Source organism: Grammomys surdaster, unplaced genomic scaffold, assembly GCF_004785775.1.
Source record: "Grammomys surdaster isolate TR1022 unplaced genomic scaffold, NIH_TR_1.0 242, whole genome shotgun sequence".
NCBI lineage: Eukaryota > Metazoa > Chordata > Mammalia > Rodentia > Muridae > Grammomys > Grammomys surdaster.
Window position 1 is genome coordinate 10,352,571 of NW_021604687.1, and position 17,731 is coordinate 10,370,301.

General features: G+C 36.4%; 1 protein-coding gene across 1 annotated transcript; it reads right to left on the reverse strand.

Annotated features, from left to right (window-relative positions):
- Positions 1 to 343: 343 nt before the first annotated feature.
- LOC114627042 (vomeronasal type-1 receptor 90-like) lies at positions 344 to 7,167 on the reverse strand. The gene is made up of 2 exons (XM_028774708.1): positions 7,132 to 7,167; positions 344 to 1,240 (listed from the first exon to the last, which is right to left on the reverse strand). Exons 1-2 carry the CDS (start codon positions 7,165 to 7,167, stop codon positions 344 to 346), a joined length of 933 nt encoding a protein of 310 aa, XP_028630541.1.
- Between the last annotated feature and the right edge of the window lie 10,564 nt (positions 7,168 to 17,731).

A 17,731-nucleotide genomic window follows, 5' to 3' on the forward strand; every position in this document is an offset into this window, starting at 1 on the left:
AGACAAAGCAGCTCTGTTGGGGAATGGATTCCATGCCAGGCAGCAACTTAAGAAACAGGCACTATTTGTTAGGGGAAGCCACATGGAGACTGAGATGTACATCTGCTCCATATGTGCTAGGGCCATTAACGTTTAAAAGAAACTGTACTTTAGAAAAAAATAATTGGTGATGTACAGAATGATTCTCTATAGCCATCTGTTAGTCCAAATTCAGGGGATGCCGTGATGTCTTCTAACTTCTGTGGGCACCAGGAATGCACACATATATTCATGCTAGCACAAAACTCACAGGTATAAGTAGATAATAAATTGATATTTTTTAAAGAAATGAAAAAAAATCTTTTTAAAAAAGACTCTGGAGGTGCTTTGAGTGCATGTTTTTCATCATAATTATTATTCTGTTATCAGAACTGATTTGTACCAAAGGAGTAATTGTGGGATAGGCATACATCACAAACTTTTGAACCCTCAGGATGACTGGGTCATAAACCCACAACAGGACTGAGGTGACTGAGATGATGAAGTCTACCCAGTACATGACCACAAAGACAACCACCAGCAGCAAGATGGTCTGGGTGGCCCTTTTCTCAGGTGATGCTCTCATGTTGCTGATGCTATGAAGATGCTTGCATTGCCTCTGATGTCTGCACAAGATAATCACCATGTATGTGCTTGTGGTCAACATGATTCCTACAAGGAACACATCTCTGGAGGTTGTCACTGTAAAAACCAATCCCCTGATGATGGAGCTCATGCGGAAGAGTGAGCAGGATTTAGTGACCTGCATCTGGTTGGTCTCACTCACATTAGTAAAACCACGAACATAGAAGATTCGGCTACTACTGCAGGAAAAACTGAAAGACCATATACATAAGAAAACATAGACCATGTATTTCTTTAGCTTTTGTTTAAATTTTGCCAACAAAGAGGTACTGGGACTGATTGTAACAGCCTGGAACACACTGAGGAGGCAGGTGGTGCAGATAGAGAGGCCTCTCGTCACCCTGCTCATGTAAAAAGTTGCCTTACATTTGAAGTCATTATTAATGTTCAGTGACTCAAACAAGTCTGTAAGCAAAAGGTCCCCTCCAGTGAGGAACACCATTATGTGAATGAAGGTCAATTGACAAGAGATCAAGTCTGTGGGCTTGGGTCTGTGACCTAGGATTATGAAAACATAGAAGCAAAGAAGAGACATATTTGATAGGACTCCAAGTCCAGCTTGGAAATAAAGGGCATTCTTGAGTGAGAACATAAGTGAAAACTGTATTCATCTTACGAGCACAGTAGAAGTTTATTTCAAAAATCTGAAAAAAGAATACAGTACACATCAACTTTTCATACACTGGATAATGAACCTATATCCTCATTTTTTTTCATACTAGTTGATGATTGGCTTGTCTCTTTAACTCTTGGTATTCCAGATTTTACAACATAGCCTACATTTCTATATGCCTTCCATGTATCTTCTGTATATATACAATATTCTAGACAATAAATGCATTCACATATATTTATACAGAATTCATAATTTGTGAGCCTATAGTGCCCCCAAGTCTCATGACTTAGGAATCCAATCCTGTTGATTTAAATTGCCTCATTTTATACTTAACACCTAAAACAGTAGTGATGTGCACAGACAATCACATTTGTACAACTGAATAAAACTTACGTTGATATGGAAAATTGTCGCAAGATATAAAAAAAATCGAGGTGAGTTGGTAATTTTACTGGGTTGTCTTTTGTGCAAATATCTGTTTTACCTCATAATTCTAATGAAAGCACAGTGCTAATTCATGACAACTCGACTATTTTAATTAGCAAAATATCTTCTTCAATTCACCTATTTTTATTTTCCTTTTACAAAGAATTCCACAATCTGAATTTAAGACTAGATACAGGTGGAGATGACTAGTGTACTTTCCCCATTCTATAACCATTAATTATCATTTTAAATATTTATAGATGGCACCTAGTTTAGATTGGACTTAAAAAAATAAATCCCAGCTACCATGGCAAATACTGTTTTTCTTTTCCTTTTGAATGAGATTGTAAATTGCCAATAGAATCAGAAGTTATGTCTTTTCTGCTATTCATATTGATATTTTGTCTAACTACCTCTTTCTTCTGTATTTATCTCTGTCTACTCTCTAAGAAGTTCCCCTTTCCTATTTTCCTGTTAAAATACTTGGAGCGAGAGAGACAAGAGAGGCAAAGGCAGAGAGAGAGAGAGAGAGAGAGAGAGAGAGAGAGAGAGAGAGAGAGAGGCATCTTCATACACAGCTCTACATTCTCTGTGAACACTTCACATCTTCTTTATCTGATTTTGGAAGTCTTGTTTTATGCTCATATCTTTGTATTCTGTTTGTTAAGATTTTTACATACAAGGATAGTAAATCAAAAGTATCATTTTCGTTTTAAGCTTTACCTCATTTAGTGAGTAATGACCTAAAAGTTGTATGACTGCTCAGAGAGGACATTAACAGAGTATTTGACTTTTAGGTGACAACTGAAAATGTTGGCTGATGTACTGTCCTCTGTTAGCAACATGAAGACATTTTTAGGAATCTCAGATAGATTAAAAAACTTGGCCACTCAAATTAGTTCATGAATTCATTATAAAACATAGAATGCCAGCAATAATACTTACTTCTTTTAAACAAAGTAGTAATTAATAGATATTACCTGGTACTCTTAAATGATTTAGATGCATAATTTTTTTTTGTTGGAAATTGAATTTAGCACAGGTTTAAGTGGAAGCACATAGATTCTAAGTAGAATGTTATGATCTTACAGTTACGAGCCAGTTCCCCTGAGATGAAGCAGCAGAAGCATCACTGCAGAGACACAGAGACCGTGGGGAAGCCATCCTGCCAGTGTTTTATCACAAGTTGCATGATTTATATTTGAGGAAGATGTGAAAATATTCACTGGAAATGTGCGGTTTTTGTCTGTGTATGTCTCTGTGTGAGTATGTGTTCCTGTGTATGCCTCTGTGTGTGTGTTCCTGTGTATGTCTCTCTGTGTGTGTGTGTGCAAGAAAGAAATAATGAAAGAGATTATTGGACGACCTGATCTAAGAATAGACCAGTGTTCTGGAGTTATTATCATGAGTATGTTTACATCACATGAGTGAAAAACTGAGAGGTACACCAAACTATGTTCATGAAGTAAGATGAACTTTAGGAAAATGAAGACTGTGTTTTTTGTTTTCTGGGTAATAAGATCAGATCCTGCCTAGTGTACAAGTGTAGACTTTTAAAATAAATTATTCAAAACAAACTGAAAAATCTTTAATGCTTGCAAAATGAAAATTCTGTGATGCTTAAAAAACATAAACTTACATTTTTGACAACTGTTTTTGTGTTGTTGTTCATACTCTGTGGCCAGAGAATGACAGTTTCTGAAACTGGCATTATTTCATTCCATGTTATTGACAATAATTTTGTAATTCTACATTATCAATTTTTTACTTTAATCTGTTATTTGTGTCTGTGTCTGTGAGAGGGAGAGACATCAGACAGAAGAGGGGATGAGGGAGAAGAAGAAGAAGGAGGAGGAGGAGGAGGAGGAGAAGGAGGAGGAAGAGGAGGAGGAGGAGGAGGGAAGAGAGAGAGAGAGAGAGAGAGAGAGAGAGAGAGAGAGAGAGAGAGACTCAACATGTAGTTAAGATGGACTTTGATCAAATCCATGATGCTCCTGCCTTAGCTTTGAAAGTGCTGCTATCATAGACTTGTGCCACCACAACTGCCTTCATTTTCCATTTTAATCTATATACATTAGTAACTTATATTCCAGGAAGAGGAAAATAGAATTGTGATATTGACCCCCAAAACTTAAATTTTGTGGTCATTTTGTGTGTGTGTATGCAAAGTATATTTCAGAAAGTAATTGAAATTTGAATCTGTTAGAGGAAACCTTAGGGGGTTTGACATTAAATAATTTTATACTATTTGAAAATAACAAATGCTTTTCTCATGACTAATGAAAAGCTTACTCAATATTATTCAGTATTAATGTTACAAAATTAAATTTATAAAACCTTAAATAAGAAAAATTACTTCATTTTAATAAAATGACTAAAACTCCTACTCAAAACTGTCCAGTTTACATTTATATAAGGATAATTACACAAGAATTTCAAAAATGAGGTGAGACTTCCAAATAGTTTGAAATACTTATAAAAGATCTACTTTATTAGAAATCATTGCAATAGATTAAACAATCTGTGTAAAACATTTAGATTATTTATGACGTTAAGAGTGTTTTATGCCTTACTATGTCATTAACTAAAACTTTCCTAAGAATTCCTAAGTATACTTAAACTTACCAGACTAGAAAATTAGTGATGAATGCTAAATTAGTTAACATTTGTTGTATATTCTTAGCTTAAGTTTCATATAAATAAATGCATACAGGTAACTTGAGAAAATCAGTAAGATGAGAAAATACAAAGTACAATTTAAATGTACTTTAATATGTATTCCTGTGCACCAATAAATGTCTGTGTTTTGTTTTTTACCCTCTAAGTTATCCCAGGCATTTTGATACAGGGATGGAAAACTAACAGAGTTGGCCATACCTAGGTGAAACCATGATCTTAGAATCATTAGAGTCCACTCTCAAGAAAGTTATCTGTCAGATATGCTTGTGAAATGGTTGATACTGGAGCTATGTTTTAAATATGTATCAGTGTACACTCATTGTAAAAAGTGAGGGATTTGATGACATTTTCATTTATATAATACCCATTGATCATCTTCACTCTATGAGAATATCCTGTCTCTATTCACCCTTCTGCTGGTCTCTGTCCTGTTTCCAATACCCACTTCTACTGTCACATATATAATAAGAAATCAAATGAAGTGAAATCCACACTGTTATTAATCATTACACTGAAATTTTTATGTCTGAAAGCATCTCTATTATTTGCTTATGGTATAATATAACTCAAAAGTAAAATTCTAAGCAGAGACTTCTCTAATCATTTAGTATAGGATTGTGCTTTATTCTGACACCTACTTACAGCTCTCACTATAATGAAGAGAAAAAGAAACACTCACCCATTTGGACCTTTGAAAGACATCTATGTAGAATGAGACCCAAAGAAGTTATTATATGGAGAAAACGTCATCAGTTCATATCCCTCTACACACGTAATTATCATGTCATCTAGAGAAGGCAGTTTTGACTTTAAGGTTGTTAGAAATTGGAACCATCAAATGGAAAAGTGAACTTCCTTAATTTCAGTAGAACAGTGGAGTAGATAAAGCTGAGCTCTGGGTTTCCCATGTGATAGCTATTCTCTCCAGGCATTAACTACGTGTGTGTGTGTATTAATTGATACAAGTCTTTCTGAACAAACAAAATAAGCAACAATAATATCCCACATAAAAGAAGTAGAAAAACCATTTTACATTCCCCAAGCTAACTGTCCTGCTTCCAAAACATTCATGGTGTCCTCCATACATTTTTGACAGTGGTTTCACGGACTCTTCTAAAATTTAACATGTTTTTATTAAAATTATGAAAATTTTACCTCTGCCAATCATACTCGGGGAAAGCCATTTTTCTTACAGAGCAAACAGACAGGAGGTAATGTAACTCTATTATCAGCAGAAATCAGGCTGTTGGGCTAGAAATGTGGTTCAGTTGGTAGAGTGCATGGAAGTATTGTATATATAGGACACCAGGAAATAAATCAAAATTTGAAATTATAGGCATATGCTAGAGAGAAAATCCCAAGTCAATGTCAAAGAGAAGAGCTTCAACAAGATCATAGAAGAATACTGCCACAAAACCGCACCCATACAAACATAAGCACACAGAACACAAAAATGACAAGAGCAGAAAGAAAAGTTTTTATACATCTTATAGTTAAACTACTAAGAATACAAATCAAAAACTAGATTGAAAGCTCTAGGAGAAAAACTGCAAGTGACAAAGAAAACCTGTCAAATGGAAACGTGAAGTTTCCTAATTCCAGGTTAATAGAGAAGGAATGGCTCATTTATCAAGGTAAAACTTCAAAGGCAGAAAAGTCTTCAGAAATGTATCTTAAGTAGTAAATGACAGTCAATCTAACATAGTACACCTAGCAAAACTACTGTTGTGAGGAATAAGAACAAATGTCCACAATATAGAGAGATAGACAGCTTCTCTCTCTCTCTCTCTCTTTCTCGGGTGTGTGTGTGTGTGTGTGTGTTTGTGTTTGTATTCAAGTTACCAAACATAAGATAACATGGGAAAGATTATGTTGTGTTGATGGTAGGAATGAGAACAGCAGAGAGACTGTTGAAAATATGAAATTATAAGTATGAAAACACAAAGTACCACTGAGAAAACAACACCAAAATTCAACAGTAGAATGTCCAGAGCTAAAACACACATTTCAATAAATATTCAAATATTAATGGACTCAATCTTCCACTCAAATCACAGACAGACTGAATGAATCAAGAAATAAATGTATCTGCTGCTTCTAAGAAACACATCTTAGTTTTAAAATATGTACCTACTTAGAGCAAAAGGATAAGATTACTCCAATGGAACCAGGAAGACAAAAGGGGTCATTAGTCTAACATCTGCCAAAGTAGACTTTGAACTAAAACTAATGAGAAGAGGAATCTGTCTTTCTAATCAAGGAAACACTTGACCAAGAAGTCATTAGCATTCAAAAAATTGTATCAAACTCAGGGATGCAGTTTCAATAAAAGACAGTGTACAACTGGACTAAAAGACAGAAATTAACATTGATCCATTAACAGTAGGAGATTTCAATACCAAACAGGAGGTGTGTCCTAGGCTTGTAATCTTTTCAGTGTGAGAATGAGGATAGTTGTCTTTCTCCATGAACTTGAGCACATGGGAAGTCTTGGAGAGGCGCCCCCCCTACCCCATCCACCACTATCTCTTTTACTTTTTTCTGTATTTCTCTTTCTATCTCTCTTGTTTGCAGCAGAGATAGCATAATTAAAAGAATGGAAGTGGAGAATGCTATGGATGAGTGTGAAATTATCAGCATTGGATCTTGGCTCTAACGTTTACTTTGAGTCTGGATAACTGAAGATAATGTTAGAGAGTTGGAGAGACACAGAGAGACTCAGTAGGGGACTTGTCATTTTCCTATACAGTAACCATGGAAATGAGGAAGCTATAGGTAGGCATGGTGTGTAATTAGTGCCTTTCTTCAAAACTAGCATTGAATTACTTGATATCTACTCAAAGAATGAAAGTAGATCCATGTTCTGGATAGTTCATGTCAACTTGACAGAAGCTAAAGTCATGTGACAAAAGGAAACCTCAATTAAGAAAATGTCTCCAAGGGAGGAGGGCTGTGATCAGGAGGTATAGCTGATAAAGTAAATCAATGAAAGAAAAATAAGAGAAAGAAACTCAAAATGCCTCCAAAATATCTCTCTGCAAGCACATGTGTACTATGTGTGATTGATAGGGGAGTTACATAGTGCCATCCTGTGCTTGTGGTCCTGGCTTCTAAAAGAAATCAGGAAGAGCAACCCATGTATTGCAAACCAGTAAGCAGTACCCTTCCATGGCCTCTAGATTAATTAGCTCCTGCCTCCAGGTTCCTACCCTCTTTTCACTTTTGTCCTGCCTCTTCTAAGAAAAGACTAACGTACGGAAGTATAAGCCAAATAAATCCTTTCCTTCTCAATTTGCTTCTGATCATGATGTTTGTTGCATCAATTGTGAGCCCAAGTCATGTTTTATTGGTGTATTCTTTTGAGAGACCTGACCATATGCTTTGGGAAGGACTGTGGAAGTACAATGAACCTTTGGATTAGCATGCCCACTGAATGTTGAGATCTTGATGGATGGTTCTCTAGAAGCTTGGAACCTAAGTGGATGATGGTGGCCTGGCTTTTGTAGTCTCAGAGGAAAGTTTAAAGACTCTATCAGGGCCATTTGCTATTGAATGAAGATTCCATGGTTCTGGTGAGCTAGGGATGATGCATTAGCTGTTATTAACAAGAAACCAGAACTACTAAAATGAAAACTTTTCTTTGCTGGAATACTGTATTCTTATCCACAGGGACTGAAAATTTAGTGGTGATTGAGAAGACATAGCATCATTGAGTTAAAAATCTTAAGAGTATTCTTGAGAGTCACCACACAAAATCTGTGTTCTAGACACAGGTAATAACTTCGGTAGTGTACAAGTTACTCAGATGGTGTGGGTATTATAGTAGGAGCAGCCACATTTCTGACACTACTCTTGAAATTCAGATTGATACACTGATATATGTGCACCAGTTGCTCCTTTGGGCTTTGAAGAAGAGAACTATAGATATAGAACTACACAACAGGGTGCCTAAGCCACAGGTAGTTGTGACTGAATAGGGGAAGCCGCAAGATTTATATACTCAGCATGGCATCCAAAGTAAGTGTGTAGCATCAAGATTTTGCTGATATATTTCTCAAAAGATGGCTTACTGTGAAGGATAAGTGTATGCCTGAGATCCCTTTGTTTAATGGTGATGAAAAGCTTTTTAATGTCAAAGTATTTGTTTTATTAAAGTAGATTCACCATTTAAATCTCATTTTCCTAGTAGGAGATAAATGGCTCAGTTGTAAAGAGCCTTTACATTCTTTCAGAGGACCCAATTTCAGTTCTTAGCACACACACTGGGAAGCTGAAATCAAGCATTTTACTGATAAACTTTTCTTCATTTCTCTCAAGAAGAATCTTCAGAGTTTTACTTGGGTGACTATACACCGAGTAAAAATAAACTATCAGACTTTCCAGCCCTAGTGAATATATATTTTTTTGAATTGACAATGATTCTGAAAGACATCAAAAGCATCATGGTTTTCCACTTGAAGTATTTGCTGACTGTTGTCTGGTGATTGATAGAATTGTGGCTAACATCTGATTTACAGTGTGGTCCCAAACTCTAGCTCCGGTTATTTCCAGAATCCCAGAATGTGTAATTAAGATATTTGTCTAAGAAGATGAAAGAGTCTACAGAAATGAATAGCTCTCACTTCATAAGTGAGTATGTCTCAGGAACAGATTGTGGCTACCCCACAATTCTGAGTTCTAATGTTAAAATAGTTGTTTTATAGATTTATATAATAAAGACAAATATAAATCATGACAATTTAAAATAAGTTAGTAGGCATATGGGAAAGCTGTGCACCCTAACACAGGAGAAGCTGGTTTAGAGACACAAGAGATTATCTGAGAACATTCTTAGCACTTGGATTGGTGGGATTTAGTATTCTGGTAAATTAATAGTGTATAATAGAATTTATTTCTTATAATGAGATGTTAAATTTCAATTAATAGTTTCTTTTTTTTAAGGCACTTTATAGCTGGTAAAGATCCCAACTTCAGATTTTTTTCTAACATTGTTAAAATTTTCTTTCTTTCTTTCTTTTTTTACTTTTTAAAATTGGTTATTTTATTTACATTTCAGATGTAATCCCCTTTCCTCTTTTTCCCCCCACCCAGGAACCCCCTATCCAATCATTCCTCGTCTTGCTTCTATGAGGTTATGCCCCCATCTGTCCTCCCACTCACTCTTCCCCACCCACGATTTCCCCAAACACTGGGGTGTCCAGCCTTCACTGGACCAAGGATTTCCTCACCCACCTATGCCTGACACTGTCATCCTCCCCTACATATACAGCTGGAACCATGGGTCTCTCCCTATGAGTTCCTAGGCTGGTGGTTTAGCTCCCTGGGAGCTCTAGTTGGTATTGTTGCTCTCCCCATGGGGCCGCAAACCCTTTCTGCTCCTTCAGTCTTCTCTCTTGCTTCTCCATTGGGAACCCCATGATGAGTTCAATGGTTAGCTGTGAGCATCTGCCTCTGCATATTTCAGTCTCTGGCAGACTTCTAAGGAGACAGCTATATCAGGCTCCTGTCAGCATGCACTTCCTGGCATCCACATCAGTGTCTACCTTTGGTGACTGCACAAGGGATGGATACCCAGGTGGAACAGTCTCCGGACAGTCCCTCCTTCAGTTTCTGCTCCATACTTTGTCTCTATATTTGCTCCCATGAGTATATTGTTACTCCTTCTATGATGGAGGGCCAAAGCACCCATACTTTTGTCTTCCTTGTTCATGAGCTTCATGTGATCTGTGAGTTGTATCTTAGATATTGCGAACTTTTGAACTAATATCCAATTATCAGTGAGTGCATACCATGTGTGTTCTTTTGTGATTGGGTTATCTCACTCAAGATGATATTTTCTAGTTTCATCCATTTGCCTAAGAATTTCATGAATTCATTGTTTTTAATAGCTGAGTAATATTCCATTGTATAAATGTACCACATTTTCTGTATCTATTCCTCTGTTGAAGGATATCTGTGTTGTTTCCAGCTTCTGGCTATTATAAATAAGGCTGCTATGAACATAGTGGAGCATGTGTCCTTGTTATATGTTGGAGCATCTTCTGGGTATATGCCTAGGAGTGGTATAGCTGGATCCTCAGGTAGCACTATGTCTAATTTTCTGAGGAACCACCAGACTGATTTATAGAGTAGTTGTACCAGCTTGCAATCACACCAACAATAGAGGAACACTCCTCTTTTTCCACATCCTTGCCAGCATCTGCTGTCACCTAAGTTTTTGATCATAGCCATTCTGACTGGTGTGAGGTGGAATCTCAGTGTTGTTTTGATTTGCATTCCCCTGATGACTAAGGATGTTGAACATTTCCTTACGTGCTTCTCAGCCATTCAAGTTTCCTCAGTTGATAATTCTTTGCTTAGCTCTGCACTCCATTTTTTAATAGGGTTATTTGGTTCTCTGTAGTCTAACTTCTTGAGTTCCTTGTATATATTGGATATAAGGCCTCTATCAGATGTAGGATTGGTAAAGATCGTTTCCCAATCTGCTGGTTGCTATTTTGTCCTATTGACATTGTCCTTTACCTTACAGAAGGTTTGCAATTTTATGAGATCTCATTTGTTTATTGTTGATCTTAGAGCATAAGCCATTGGTGTTCTCTTCAGGAAGTTTTCCTCTGTGCGTAAGTATTTGAGGCTCTTCCCCACTTTCTATTCTATTAGATTCAGCATATCTTTTTTAGTTGAATATTTTATTTATTTACATTTCAGATGTCATCCCCTTTCCCTATTCCTCCCCCCGACCCCCAGAAACCGCCATCCCATCCCTCTCCTACTTTTTGCTATTATACCATTTTAATTACATGCAAGTATTAAGGTCAGTTCTAGGTTGAGGGTCTAACAATACAATAGATGCAAATAATTAAGGAACAAGCAAGACAATAAACACAAATAGTTAAAGAACAATCAAGACAATAAACAAAGTTCCATGATCATACCCATGGTCACTATTTGGACTTGAGCTTTGTGCAAGGAGATAAGAATAGATCAATTTGCATTCTTCTATATATTGACCACAAATTGAGCCAGCACCATAAGTCTCTTTCTAACAAAAACCAGGACAAGCAGGCAAGGGATGGCACCACCTACCTTGGCCTAGGCCCTCTCCAGTTGATAGGTAATTGAGAAAATGCTTAACTCACCAGTATGGATCTCATAGAGGCAATTTTTCAACTGAGGATCTTTTCTCTTTGATGAATCTAGCTTCTGTACAGTTGAAAGAAAATCAGCCAGTACAGGGGTAATATCTAAAATATATAAAGAACTCAAAAACTTTGACATTAAGAATACTAACCCAATAAAATGATACCTTTATTTCTTCTTTGCCAATTTGTATCCCCTTGTTCTCTTTTTGTTGTCTTATTGTTCTAGCTAGCACTTGAGTACCATCTTGGATAGATACAGGGAGAATGGGTATTCTTGTCCCTGATTTCAGTGGGATTGCTTCAGTATCTCTCCCTTTAATTTGATATTGGCTGTTGATTGCTGTATATTGATTTTATTTTGTTTAGAAATGGGCTTTGAATTCTTGATCTCTTTAATACTTTTAACATGAAGGAGCCTTGTATTGTGCCAAATGCTTTTTCAGCATCTAAAGAGATGATCATGTAATTTTTCTTTTAGTTTGTTTATATATTGGATTATGTTAACATATTTTCATATATTAAACCAACCTTGCATCCCTGGGATGAAGACTACTTCCTCATGGTGAATGATGGTTTTAATGTGTTCTTGGGGGGGGGGCTGGAGACATGGCTCAGTGGTTAAGAACACTGACTGCTCTTCCAGAGGTACTGAGTTCAATTCCCAGCAACCACATGGTGGCTCACAACCATCTGTAATGCAATCCAATGTCCTCTTCTGATGTGTCTGAAGACACCGTCAGTGTACTCACATATATAAAAAATAAACAAATAATTCTTTAAAAAAATAATGTGTTCTTGGATTTGGTTTACAAGAATTTTATTGAGTACTTTTGCATCAATATTCATAGGCAAGATTGGTCTGAAGTTCTCTTTTGGTTGAGTCGTTGTGTTGTTTAGGTATCAGAATAATTGTGGGTTCATAGAATGAATTAGGTAGTGTTCCTTCTGTTTCTATTTTATGAACTAGTTTGAGGTATATTGGTATCAGGTCTTTGACGGTCTGGTAGAATTCTGTACAAAAACCATCTGGCCCTGACCTTTTATTTATTGGTAGGTTTTTAATGACTTCCTCTGTTTCCTTATGGGATATGGGCCTGGTTGGATAGTTTATCTGCTCTTGATTTAACTTTGGTGTGTGGTATCTGTCTAGAAAACCATCCATTTCATCTAGATTTTCTAGTTTTTGTTGAGTATAGGCTTTTGTAGTAGTACCTGATGATTTTTTGAATTTCCTCCATTTCTGCTGTTATGTCTCCCTTTTCATTTCTGATTTTGTTAATTTGGATATTGCTTCTGGGCCCTTTAGTTAGTTTGGCTAGGGGTCTATCTATCTTGTTGATTCTCTCAAAGAACCAACTTTTGGTTTTGTTGATTTTTTGTATTGTTCTCTTGTTTCTATTTGATTGATTTTGGCCCTGAGTTCGACTATTTCCTGTGTCTTCTCCTCTTGGGTGTTTGCTTCATTTTGTTTTAGAGCTCTCAGGTGTGCTGTTAATTTGCTAGTGTAAGATCTCTCCATTTTTTTTTTAACCAGGTGTGCTTAATGCTATAAATTTTCTTCCAAGAACCACTTTTATTGTGCCCCATAAGTTTGGGTATGAGGTGTCAACATTTTCATTAAATTCCAGGAAATCTCTAATTTCTTTCTTTCTTTCCTGACCAAATTATCATTGAATAGAGAGTTGTTCAGTTTCCAATCGTATGTGGGCTTTCTGTTGTTTTTGCTGTTATTGAAGACCAGCCTTAGGCCATGGTGATTTGATAGGATGCATGGAATTACTTCAGTCTTCTTGTATCAGTTGAGGGTTGTTTATATGATTGATTTCAGAGAAGGTACATGAGGTGCTAAGAAGATGGTTTATTGTTTTAGGGTGAAATGTTCTGTAGAGATATGGTAAATCCATTTGGTTCATAACCACTATTAGTTTCACTGTGTCTCTATTCAGTGACCTGTCCATTGGTGAGAGAAGGGTGTTGAAGTTTCCCACTAGTATTGTGTGGGATTCAATGTGTGTTTTGAGCTTTAGTAATGTTTCTTTTATTAATGTGGGTGCCATTGCATATGAGGCATAGATGTTCAGAAGTGAAACTTTCTCTTGGTGGATTTTTCCTTTGATGAATATGAAGTGTCCTTCCTCATCATGCTTGATAACTTTTGGTTGAAAGTTTATTTTATTAGATATTAGGATGGCAACTCCAGCTGGTTTCCTGGGACCATTTGCTTGGAAGATTGTGTTCTCTCCTTTTACTCTGAGATAGTGTCTGTCTTTGTTATTGAAGTGTGTTTCTTGTATGCAGCGAAATGCTGGATCTTTTTGTCCATATCCAGTTTGTTAGCTTTTTAATCTGTAAGTTGAGTCCATTAATATTGAGAGACAGTAAAGACAGATGACTATTTTAAAAGTGGAATAAATACCAAAACAGAATTTTTAAAAGAGAAAACTCAAAGAACTATGAAATGTTCCAATTCATCAGTTTAATGTAAATTTAAGCTACTTTGAGACGTAACCTTATACCAGATAGAAAGGCCAAGATGAATAACACCAATGACTCTTCATGATGGTAAGGATCTTGAGTAAGGAGAACACTTATGCCTTGCTGTTAGGAGCACATATCTCTACATCTACTAAAGAAATCAGTGTGGCGATTCCCCAGGAAGTTGAACACAGATCTACTTCAAGGACTGCTATACCACTTTTAGACATATACTCAAAGGACACATCATACTGCAGAGTCCTAAACAGTATCCTACTACAGAGACATTATTTATTCATAATATACAGAATTTGGAAACATTCCAGAATCCATCAATAGACAAATGAGTAACAAAAATGCGTTTCATTTACACAATAAGACAATACTGAGCTATTAAAATAATGGAATTTGCAGATAAAAGAGTAAATCTAGAAAAAGTAATTCTGAGTGAGGTGAAACAACCAAGAAAGACATATACAAAGTATATGATTGTTTATATATGGACTTTAGTTATGAAGTCACTGATAAGCAAGCCATAATCCACATAACCACAGAGGTTCGTCATATCATAAGGGTATATGTGGAAGAATGGCTCTCCCTAAAGAAGGAAAATACACTAGACAGTTATGGAAGATGGTCCAGAAAGTGAAAGTGGAAAGGGACAGCTAATAACAGGGAACCTTCTTATTGGTGTGAGATGAGCCACAAAGTTTACATAAACATACCTCCCTTGTCTGTGCACATACATATAAGCATGCACATATTCACAAAAACCATATTCTACATATATCTGTATACAAGTAATTTTTATTTATGAATATTATATCAATAAAGTTGGATGAAATGAAATGCAAATAAACAGACATAAGAAAGTTACATATGAGACTAATTACATAACTGTGGTAAAAATAGAAAACATAAATTCACATTAACTTTTGGTGCAGAGAGAGTTGAATTAATAAGCAGAATTAAAGCTATGATTATAAATAAACTTTATTTTTATTATTATTTTTATTGGATATTTTATTTATTTACAATATGTATGTCATCCCCTTTTCCCATTTCTTCTCCTTAGAGCCCTCTATGCCATCCCCCTCCTCCTTTTTGCCTTTATACCATTTTAATTACATGCATGTATTAAGGTCAGTTCTAGGTTGAGGAGCTAGGAATTCAATAGTTGCAAATAGTCAAGGAATAAGCAATACAATAAACACAAATAGTCAAAGAACAAGCAAGGAATTAAACCCAATTACGTGGACACTCCCATGATCACTGTTTCTAAGAGCTTATCAGGATGACTAAAATATCTGAGCCAACTTCTCTTTCCTAGCCCAAAGCCATTTTCATGTCTGAAACCTACTTTCTTGTTCTAGCCTAATATTTAGATTCCTGTCTGAAATTATTCTTTGTTTTAGCCTAAAATTTAGATTCCTGCCTGTAATTACTTCTTTGTTCTAGCCTAATATTTAGATTCCAACCTGAAATTCCTTTGTGTTCTAGTCTAATGTCAGATACCTGCCTGAAGCCTACTTCCTTGTCCTTGGCCAATGTCATATTCCTGCCAAGCAGCCCATTTCCGTGTCCTTGGCCCATGTCAGATTCTTCCCAAGCAGCCCAAAAGGCTCTCGGTTTGTCCCCCTTTTTTATTTCATTAACAAGACTGAGCCTGGCTTAAGTTGTTCTGACAATAATGCCTTCCTTACCCATCATGGAATATGCATTATCCAAAGCAATGCACTTATGTCTTAGATTGGTAAGACTCTATGCAGAATCTTACCCGTCCTTGGCTTTCCAGTCTGTTAATTTAATAACTCTGTCTGGGGATCCATTTTCAGATTTAAGCCATGTACTTTGGCTGCCAATATGTTGATGTTGTTAAAGACAAGCTTTAACACAATGAGCAGGAATAAAAGTATTCCCAGGACAAAAAGGGCTAGCATGATTGAGCCATATATGCCATTCTTGAAGCTTGACCAAAATAGAAATACCTCAGGCCATAGATGATTTTATCAGCAATATGTACAGCATCAAGGCTCAGCAGAGCAGCATTCTTGAAATTCATAGGCTCACTATGTAATGTTAAGACATCCAGAGAGGTGTTAGAATTATGCCAAATACACTGCAAGTGTCTTTAAACTTCATCTTAATTATGACTACCACTGTAAATTTAAGAACTAACATGAATCTATTGGTATTTGTCATGACACTCTAGATGGCTCCTATCCCTTAAATTCTGAACCTTCTTCCAATAATTTGAATAGGATAAAGAGCATCAATCTAGTCTTCCAAATGCCTATCTAAATCCTCTTGTATATTCAACACACTAGTAACATTTTTTGCTAAATGATTATCAAACGTAGCTGTTTTAAGTTCTTGTGTTACAGCAATTGCAGAAGCAGTGGTCTATCAATTAATGTAATTAAAGCTGTTATACCAGCAATAATCAAGCTCACTACCCTCTTGCTTCTGCTTAAAGCCTGACTCATTTCTTCCAGTCCTTGCAAGCTATTTTTAGAATACCAAGGTTCTGTGATACTCAGGGGACTAAAACAAAAGCTGGTTGATAGACCTCTGTAATTGACATGCCAGATTTCAAAACACAAAAATAATTAGAAGGTGTACAATCAATGTAACTTACATTAAATACTGTAGAAGAAACAAAAGTATTTTTAACTTGACGATTAAAAGAGCCTTAACACATGTGCTAACACCTGTTTGAAATCCAGATCTTGCCCCAATGTTATCTCTTGCTAATATAACATCATAGAGAACTGCAGCTAATTTTCATATATGTCTCTGGAAATGTCCAGAACCAGACTTCAAAGTGAAGACTCTTATTTCCAATACTGGATTGATTTGTAGACCAGTCCATGATTGAGTCGGAATAAGTCACATTTAAGAACAATACAAGAGTCATTATAGCTTCTCTTTTTGATTCTCTGTTCCACAAGGTCTAAGAACTTAAGGCAAGGTAGCTTGTCCCATCAGGGGTATAGGTAAGCAATGGTGGGTCAGGAATATATGTCCAATACAGCTTCCCAGTCACCATTGTCAGGGCACTCAGCAAGCTCACAGGTCAGCATCATTCTTTGTACTGGCATCAGTATGTCTGACCAATCACTCTGGCAGCCACCATGCTCCTTCAGCATCTTGCAGAAAAAAACCACAAACATGTATATATCAGGCTCTGGAGTGTATCTCAGGAGACATGCATATTAGGCTCCTATCAGCATGCACTTCTGGACATCCACAACAGTATTTGCATATGGCGACTGCATCTGGGAGGGATCTCCAGGTGGAGTGGTCTCTGGCTGGTCTCTCCTCCAGTTTCTGCCCCTACATTGTCTCATATTTACTCCTGTGAGTATTTTGTTACTCCTTCTAAGAAGGATCAAAGCACTCACACTTTGGTCTTTCTTTTTCTTGGGCTTCATGTGGTCTGTGAGCTATTTCTTGGGTATTGTGAGATTTTTGGCTAATATCCATGTATCAACGAGCATATACCATGTGTGTTCTTTTTTGATTTGGTTATTTCACTCAGGATGATATTTTCTAGTTCCATCTCATGCTCATGGATTGGCGGGATTAATATAGCAAAAAAGGCCATCTTGTCAAGAGCAATCTACAGATTTAATGCAATCCCCATCAAAATTCCAACTCAATTCTTCACAGAGATAGTAAGAGTAATTCTCAAATTCATTTGGCATAAAAAAAAAATCCCAGGATAGCG

What these genes read in the sequence shown, in the direction of transcription:
- LOC114627042 (XM_028774708.1), bottom strand. Translation starts at nt 7,167, where the DNA reads ATGCCTACCTATAGCTTCCTCATTTCCATGGTTACT. An exon ending in TCCTCATTTCCATGGTTACT is followed by an intron (nt 1,241 to 7,131) that starts GTATAGGAAAAT and finishes TTCTCACTCAAG; the next exon opens with AATGCCCTTTATTTCCAAGC.